Source organism: Branchiostoma floridae, chromosome 14, assembly GCF_000003815.2.
Source record: "Branchiostoma floridae strain S238N-H82 chromosome 14, Bfl_VNyyK, whole genome shotgun sequence".
NCBI lineage: Eukaryota > Metazoa > Chordata > Leptocardii > Amphioxiformes > Branchiostomatidae > Branchiostoma > Branchiostoma floridae.
The window spans coordinates 1,447,505-1,456,542 of record NC_049992.1 but is presented as its reverse complement, the minus strand read 5'-3'; the positions used below and the strand labels follow the sequence as shown (position 1 = coordinate 1,456,542).

The 9,038-nt window shown below is 44.5% G+C and overlaps 1 protein-coding gene across 1 annotated transcript in view; it reads left to right on the top strand.

The window, feature by feature from the left end:
* LOC118430842 (cilia- and flagella-associated protein 74-like) overlaps positions 1-9,038 on the top strand; it is a 35,825-nt gene that overhangs the window by 6,245 nt on the left and 20,542 nt on the right. Inside the window, exons 10-20 of the mRNA XM_035841875.1 lie at positions 2,729-2,886; positions 3,371-3,503; positions 3,980-4,081; positions 4,213-4,392; positions 5,088-5,264; positions 5,588-5,706; positions 6,076-6,142; positions 6,580-6,669; positions 7,243-7,366; positions 7,790-7,839; positions 8,129-8,249. Of these exons, the coding sequence (XP_035697768.1) occupies positions 2,729-2,886; positions 3,371-3,503; positions 3,980-4,081; positions 4,213-4,392; positions 5,088-5,264; positions 5,588-5,706; positions 6,076-6,142; positions 6,580-6,669; positions 7,243-7,366; positions 7,790-7,839; positions 8,129-8,249 (1,321 nt within the window). The remainder of the gene's footprint in view (positions 1-2,728; positions 2,887-3,370; positions 3,504-3,979; positions 4,082-4,212; positions 4,393-5,087; positions 5,265-5,587; positions 5,707-6,075; positions 6,143-6,579; positions 6,670-7,242; positions 7,367-7,789; positions 7,840-8,128; positions 8,250-9,038) is intronic.

Below are 9,038 nucleotides of genomic sequence, written 5' to 3'. Positions count from 1 at the left end.
GGTACCATATGGTTAGTTTTAGACCAGGAGTTAACTCATCCAGATCGCTTTGTAGAGTAGATGCCTGGTGTAGGGTTCTAGTTTCTAACATGTTCATGTCGTCAACATATTTCCACACAGAACTGTTGGCGTCATTGCAGGCATCATCAATTAAGACGAGGAAAAGTATTGGTCCCAACAGAGTGCCTTGTGCAACTCCGCACGACAGATACTCCCATCCGGACAGAGACCCTCGGTAGCGTACAACTTGCCGCCTGTTGGTGATAAAGTCACATATCCAGGGCACAAGTTCCGGTCTTAGTCCCTTATCTATCAGTTTTGTGATCACTGTGTTATGGTGCAGCCTATCGAAGGCCTTTGAGAAATCAGTGGCCAAGATTGAGCAAGTCGTAGATGGTTTGTCTGTAGCTTTGCATATACTGTCGACTAGGCTGACAATAGCGTGTACAGTCGAGCGCCCTTTCAAGCTTCCAAACTGACGACTGTCAAAGTCAATGTCGTTCAAGATCCAGTTCAGAGCGAAGTATTCAGCGATCTTGGAAAACTGAGATGTAAGGGAAATTGGTCTTAATTGGTCAAGTGTGGGTGGCTGAGATTTAGGAATGGGGACTACCACAGCTTCTTTCCACTGACTCGGCACGAGTCCTTCCGCGAAGGAGGTGTTGAGGATATGGCAAAAGGGATCGGCAAATTCACAAGCGAACTCCCGTAGTAGTTTCAGAGGTATACTATCAGGACCGGGTGCCTTGCTTGACTTGATTGCTAGGAGGCGCTTGTACACATCCCACACCTGGAGGGGGGGTAACTGTTTAGAGGCAGGTAGAAAGCTTGGTAGTGTGGTGAAGTCAAGCGGAGGTAGGGACTGGGATATTCCGGCAAACTTAGAATTGATGGCATTAGCTATAGCGGCGTTATCCTCAGTGTCAAGGCCCGGGACCTTGATCTCGGTCTCACCCTTTCTAGCGTTGGCCATGTTCATCACTTCCTGGTGCCATTTACGCGGGTTGGCAGTTTTGAGGGAGGCGACTCTGTCCGTGAAATGGTTCTTCTTGGCACGGGTTATAGCCCTGTGTGTCATGTTTCTGTACAGTTTCCAAACTGCAGGGCTCTGCTTGTGGAATGCTTTCTGCCTCAGGGCGATTAGACGTTTGATGTTGGGTGTGATCCATGGTTTGTCGGAACTGAGCGTCTTGATGGTTTTGATTGGGAAATACGTAGCAATGGCATCCTCGAGTGTTGCATGAAAGGCATTTGCCTTTGCGGTCGTGCCAGAAGCGTTGTACACCTCCGACCAGTCGTGGGTCGTGGCCCACCGGCCAAACTCAAAAAGGTCTTGTTCACTCAGGTGTCTGATGTGTTTTACTGTAGGTTTGATGGGAACATGTTCCTCCTTGGGGCTCCAGAGAACTGACAAGTGGTCACTCAGACCCACGGGAGGCAAGACTGTAGGAGGGTGATACTCGTTTTTCATATTCGTTACAATCAGATCCAGCATGGCGTTCCCTCTGGTGTTGTTTCGTACAACTTGGGACATAACAGTACCTCTGCACAGTCCCGATTTATCGAGTCTGTTGAAATCACCTAGAATGGCGATTCCACAGTCGGGGTGTTTACCTCGGATCTTGTCAGAAACAGTCAACAGATGATCAATAAGGAGGTCTCCGTTAGGTGAGCTGGGGGGGAAGTATACTCCACAGACAATGATTGCCGACAGGGGACGCGGTAGCCGCCGTGGTCTCGTCCAGACCCACACGCATTCAAGGCCGTCCGGTACGTCGTATTCTGTCATGTGCCTTGACATTATCTGTTGTTTGACATATACTGCCACACCACCTCCTCTCTTGTCTGTTCTGTGTGTTGAGAAGACATTACTCTCAAAACCAACATTACTGCTAACAGGGTAACACTTGTTTATTCTATCACTCACACTCACTCACTCACTCACTCACTCACTCACTCACTCACTCACTGAGAACTCTGCTGTCACTCAAACCAACATCACTGCTAACAGGGTAACACTCAATCCTTCTTTCACTCTCTCTCTCTCTCACTCACTCACTCACTCACTCACTCTCTCTGAACTCTGCTGTCTCTCAAGACCAACATCGCTGCTAACAAGGTAACACTCGTTCATTCTCTCACTCACTCACTCACTCTCACTCACTGAGAACTTTGCTGTCTCTCAAGACCAACATGACTACAAACAGGGTAACACTCGTTCATTCTCTTACTCTCTCACTCACTCACTGAGAACTTTGCTGTCTCTCAAGACCAACATGACTACAAACAGGGTAACACTCGTTCATTCTCTTACTCTCTCACTCACTCACTGAGAACTTTGCTGTCTCTCAAGACCAACATGACTACAAACAGGGTAACACTCGTTCATTCTTTCACTCTCTCCCTCACTCACTCACTCTCTCTCTCACTCACTGAGAACCTTGCTGTCTCTCAAGACCAACATCACCGCTTACAGGGTAACACTTTCTCTCTCTTACTCTCTCTCACTCTCACACTTTCTCACTCAATAACTGAGGGATGAGAACCCTGCTGTCACAGATTGACTGAAGACCAACACAAGAAGAGACTTCTTACCTATTACAAGTCACCTTAAATTTAGACAGAAAATTTGACTATTGGATGATTTGTTCCATGTACAAGCCACTGATTGGTTCAATTTGATCCTTGACTCCCAGCTAATGACAGACTTGTACCATCATCTTTACAGGAAAACTTACGAGCGGTGCAGGCACGGGACCGAGCCATGGCAGCAGCAGCAGCTGTGCAGGAGGAGGGGGAGAGACAGGACGTGCTGGGGGAGGGGGGCAACCCGGAGGAGGTGCTGCTCAGGAGGAAGAGACAGAAACAGTTTGAGAGGGAGAAAGAGTGAGTAAACAAACAAACAAACAAACAAACAAACACTGTGTAACCACAGAGAAACAGGACGTGCTGGGGGAGGGGGGCAACCCTGAGGAGGTGCTGCTCCGGAGGAAGAGACAGAAACAGTTTGAGAGGGAGAAAGAGTGAGGCTTCTTTTGATTCAAACTTTGTAATGACTGCAGTAGTCTAGTGGGTAGGAGAAGAATATGTTTCCCCAACCTAGAAATAGAAAAACTGTGTTTAAAATACACTGTAGTACCTAATGCTTGTCTGCGGAGCACTAAAGTGGGAGAAAGAGTGAGACTTCTATTAATTTACACTGTTTACAAGTAGAGTTTCACAGATGTGGTTCCATGACTACGTCATGGCAAAAATTTAGAAATGGTCCGTTTGTTGTTCCTCTGTTACAACAGAATGTTTAGAGACCATCAGAGAGAGAAGCATCCAGCATATGATTGATGGATTGATTGATTATTGATTGTTCTTACAGAACATTTGAAGCCCAGCAGAGAGAGAAACAGCAGGAGATCGTGGCGCGGATCATCCGTGAGGAGAAACAGATGAAGCACAGGAAGGCCCAGCAGCCCCAGCTCTGGCCTGATGCCAGGAGGGACAGGGCAAAGGTCAGGGGGTTACCATGTAGCGCTAAAGGTCAAAGTGCATAAGTCAAAAGCAGTATAAATTTAAAGATTTGGTTTTCACAGATTAAGTGAGACTACACAAAGGTCAGAGGTCAGTCAACAGTATGCAAAGGGTCAAAGGGTGTAGTTTAAGGGTCAGGGCAAGCCATTGTAGGAGAGCATGATAAATTATTGGAAATTAGTTAGAGGCTACTGGTACTCTGCTCTGCATGTTAAGTGTTCACCCTTGACTGCAGCAAGGTAGTTATATTTTCACTGTGAGAGATAATTTAATATTTTGTTTGTAGATGACATTTTAGATATAGAAAGTTAACGAAGATGATGTACATTGCATTATTGCACAAGATATTATGAGCTAATGAGCAATGGACGAAAGGCAAGAGTTAAATATAGCATGGGTTATCTGAATACATGTTGACTGTTGTAAACCTGGGTCTAAGTTATCCTTTACTCCCCAGAGAGTGCAGGGGAGGAAGAGAAAGTCTCGCATCATCCAGCACTACACCAGCGGGTCATCGTCTGTGGAGTACAGTGCTGATGTGGAGGAGGTCGCTCCTACGGTGAGTAAAACAGTCGAAACAAAATCCAACAGAACAAACTAAATTGCACAAAAAGTCTTCTGCCGCTCTGTCAAATTTCTCTGGTCATTCTGTTATAATTTTACTGATGGACACAAATACTTCTCTTCCAGAAAGGTCCGCAGGACAAGCTGGCCACGGTTTCCTCGGATGATGACTTCTCCCCGTACGGCCTGACGAGCCGAGATGAGCGCGGGGACAGCGAGAGCGACAGCCGGGAGGGGGAGGATGACGAGAACCTGGCACAGCCAGAGTTCGCTGGGCTCTGGGACCAGGAGCACAAGGCTTACAAGGTAAGGTAGACTTCTCACAAGGCTTACAAGGCTTCTAAACTGGCACAGCCGGAGTTTGCTGGGCTCTGGGACCCGGAACACAAGGCTTACAAGGTAAGTTTGTTAATGGTAAAAGATATAAGCTTTGGAGTAATGTATTATACAGAAGTGAGTGAGTGGGTGAGTTATACAGAATCTGATGTACAATGCAATTAAGAGTCATAATGTAGCATCAATTTGAAAGATGTTATAAACTAAAATCAAGTTTCAAAACTTTCTGGGAGGAGTATCAAAACCTGTAACAGCTAGTCAGTGAGAGTTCACTGGTCCCAGGAATCTTGGGTTCAGAGCTCAAGACATACAAGAATAACTTCTGAATCAGTCATACTGTGTCATGAAATAGTGTAACAGTTGCTTGGTAAGAAATAACAACTAGAAAAGCTGAGTGAATAACAAGGTGCTTTGTGCAACATCTCGGTGACCATCTGTCACCTTCCTCAGGGGAATAATGACCATTTCACACTGCAGCCACCAGTTGGTCACGGTCACAGCTGCAGTGTGAAGAATGCAGTCTCATTGTAAAAGATTATCATTAATTTTATCAATTCTTAAAAATGCAGTCCCAAACATGATTCATGCAAAGAAAAGATTTCCAGATTTCTTCCTGAACAGCAAATGGTATTAAACTCTAACTTAAGCCCTATCTGCTTCCCCAGGTGCCAGAAGACCACGAGGTCCCCCCCAAACCGATAGGAGGCACCAAGATGGAGCAGCAGGTCCTACAACAGACTCTGGAGAAGCACCGCTCCGGAATCATCCGCAAACAGGTCGCCGCAGGGCGCGAGTTCAAGGGTCAACCTTTCTACAGCAAGCCTGATGTCATTCACTTCAAGGTAAGGGTTCAAAGGTGAAACCTTCTATAGCAAACCTGATGTTCTTGACTTCAAGGTTAGAGTTCAAAGGTGAACCCTTTTACAGCAAACCTGATGTTATTCACTTCAAGATAAGGTCAAGGGTCAAACCTGACATTAAACACTTCAAGGTCAGAGTTCAAGGGTCAACTGTTCTGATATTTCTTCCTTTCTCTAGTTGTCACCAAGTAAAACAAAAAGAAAGAAAAGATAGTGCGTAATGCTTGAGACTATTATGGCAATGAACTGTGGGAGTTACCCTGACTAGGTAACCACAGCTTTAAGTCTCTTTCCTTGATTTTCAGGACTTTGACGTCGGGAAGACGTACAAGAAAAAGGTGCAGCTGACCAACGTGTCGTACAGCGTGAACTTCTGCCGCCTGGTCGGGCTGTCTGAGCACCTCAAGGACTTCATACACCTGGTGTAAGGAACTGTTCTCTCTTAAGAACTGAACTGTGGAGGGCTCTTGTTAGCATCTGTCCTTCTGGCCAAGGATAGAATTTCAACACTATTCTAGACCATATATACTGTAGTCGTTATGCATTTAGAATTTGTTATTGTCAAATTACATTTGTTTGGTCTATCTCTGCATTTAGCTGGTGTGTTACGCCGAATGGCGGTTATACCGGCTAGATATATACAGATACAGATGCACATGTCAGCAGGACTATCCACAGGCTAGCTGGGCAGCCCTGGCCGTGCATGTAGAACTGCCAAACTAATTAATAAAAATATTTATATTGAACTTTGATTTACAAATACTTACAAACATTTCTTACTTTTCCTCTGCAGATTTGACCCCCCAGGTCAAATGTCAGCCGGCATGTCATGTGACATGATGGTGACCTTCAAGCCCATGGTGAGTAGGTCTGGCACACATCTTTACTTAGTGATGAAGAAATGTGCATTGTTCATTGAAACAAAAGTTTATGATATATACATAATTGTACTGCATATGGTCCATCCATGTTATCATGTTTTATTTAGGGAAATACTATCTCCTCTACAATTGATTGAAGTAAAAAAAAATGCATGCCATGGCTATTTCTATCCGTGGGGTAAGCTTTATATATAGCTGTCTATTTATTTATTTCATCTCAAGACTGGTGTGTAGCGTAAATGTTATCAAACTGCAATATTTTGAAAGTCATTCACAACTTGAACTCCCTAAATACCCTGTTTTTGAAAGCAATGGACATAGGTTACCCCACAGGTGAAGTAGTGTTATTATAACATATATGTCTTACCAGCCAACCCATTACACAGTATGACTTAGTTGTTGATGTTTCTTCACAGATAAATGAGGATCTGGAGGGTGCAGTGGAGTTCCTGGCACAGACAGGTCCTTTTTTCATCCCTCTGAGATGCACCACCAAGAAATGTGATGTAAGTTTGGCTAACAGTTAACCATACGATTTTATCAAAGCTGGTTTATTAGGAAACAGTGTAGACTCGGCACAACATGTAGACTTGGCATACATGTTTGGTACAACTGTACCACAAAGAAATGTGATGTAAGTAGACCTCTTCACCAACATGACAGGGTGGCTGACAGCCAATCGCAATTTCATCCACCTCGTTTATCAAAAAACAGTTTAATGTGTGACATGTAAACTTGGCATACAAATGTTTCATCAAAAAGTATTTCCATTATCTCCAAGCTGGAGAGGCGAAGTGTGTAATGCTTTTGTCTATGGCACACTGCAGCATCCTTTGGGTATTATGATGTTTATTGAGACATGGTTTGACCCACTTGGCTTGGTAAAACAGGCAAGCCATGATGATAGTCAAGCTGCACTCACTAGCTTGTGAAGAAGCATGATGCTTCAACAGTGGTCAACCAGAAAGACAGAAGACTTTAAGCATGCCCAATATATGTGGTATATGCTTGAATGTACATTTGCATTTTCCCCTATTTATGAGAAACATATAAGACTTCATTTTTGTCTTGTGTTGCAGTTATCTGTAGACATTGAGACTGTCGACTTTGGTACCCAAGTAATCGGGGAGACGCTGAAGAAAACCATCACACTCACCAACAAGGGGGCGCTGGGGACCAAGTTTGAGTTCATCAAGGTTTCAGGTACGGCATCGTCAAATTGTTTTGGCTATTTTGTTTGTTTGTTTGTTTGGCTACAGATAACACATCGAGTAATGCAATCTGCAGAATTTGACGTTCAGCTGAGTGTCACGAGGTGACAGCGTGACAACACCCCTGGAGTGGGGAGTGTCACCCGGGGTAATTGAAACCAGATGGGAAAGGGGTTGGGGAACAGACGTAAGAGGGTGGGGGATTCGACCGAGAGACTGCGACAGGGCAAGACGTGTCTACCTGGCTCCGAATAAAGTCTATCATATCCGCACATCATACCTCTGTCCTGATTCTACTTGACTCACTCCCTGCCACCGTGACATGAGGCACATTGAATTTATTACAAATGAGCTAAACTTCGTTAAGTCCTACTATGTGCTAATGTTTTTTCATTATAAAATTTTTTTTACTTAGATGCCAAACCAAGAACTGTAACCACTGCTGAAACTTCTCTTGGTAGATTGGTAAGTACATGTTGTGCAGTTTGTATGTTGTTATTCTCATTTTTGTGTATTTCCATGTTAGATTTATTTCTATTTGTACATTTTGATTTAGATGAATAGGGCAATAGAGTCCATCTAACCCCAAAGGTGTAACTGAGCCTCATTGTTCACTCTCCTCTTGGTTGTTGTTATTTTCCCATTGTTTACTCTCCTCTTGGCTGTTGTTGTTTTCCCATTGTTTACTCTCCTCTTGGCTGTTGTTGTTTTCTTGTTGTTTACTCTTCTCTCGGTTGTTGTTGTTCCCCCCCAGACGTCGGACATGTCGGACCGAGCGGTCAGTTCCCTGAGTGACCAGGAGAAGGTCCACACGGCCGAGTCCGGCCACAAACCGGACATCCATGTCACACCGCCGGACGAGAAGGCACTGGAAGGTTTGTGTTTATTTGTTTATTTATGTGTGTCAAGCATTTAAACTTTCAGCACTAAGGACAGGGTCACAATGATTTAAAGGCACTGGAAGGTTTGTGTTTATGTGTTTATTTGTGTGTGTCAAGCATGTAAACTTTCAGCACTAGGGACAGGGTCACAATGATTTAAAGGCACTGAAAGTCTGTGTGTCGCCAGGGTTCTAGCCAGCATCCGTCCTTTTAGCCTGGAATCCAGCCGTGTTGTGCTCTAGTCGCTCTGCTTCCTGCCAACACGTCTGCCCTTCGTTAGGATTGGAACAATCGGCCCTTACGTCACTAATGAGTCGAAAGATAGAAGTAGTGTTCCGTTCGATTACAAACTGTAAACATGATTGTTTGTGTTCGATTTCCACCTTGGTGGTGCTAACAGCCAATCAGAAATCTCGCAGATAAACTCTGCGAATATTCAAATGCCGATCGTACGAATCCTAACGAAGGCCAGTCGTATTGGCAGGAAGCGTACCTCAGGGGAGCGACCAAAGCACAATACGGCTGGATTCCAGGCTACCGTCCTTCTGTCCTTTGATGGAATTTTGCCTCTGTGGACAGACAAAAATTTTTCCCATTTCGTCTTCTGTTACGGATAAAAATCAGCATGTAAAGATCTTATTTCAACTAAGCTGAGTCTACCAGAAAAATTCGACCCCTCAAAATAAAGGAGATTTCAGAGGGTCTAGATTTCAAAAATTTTCCCAGGGAGCATGCCTGGACCCCCTATGATCGCTAGGCTTTCGACTGGATTTCCATTAAAAT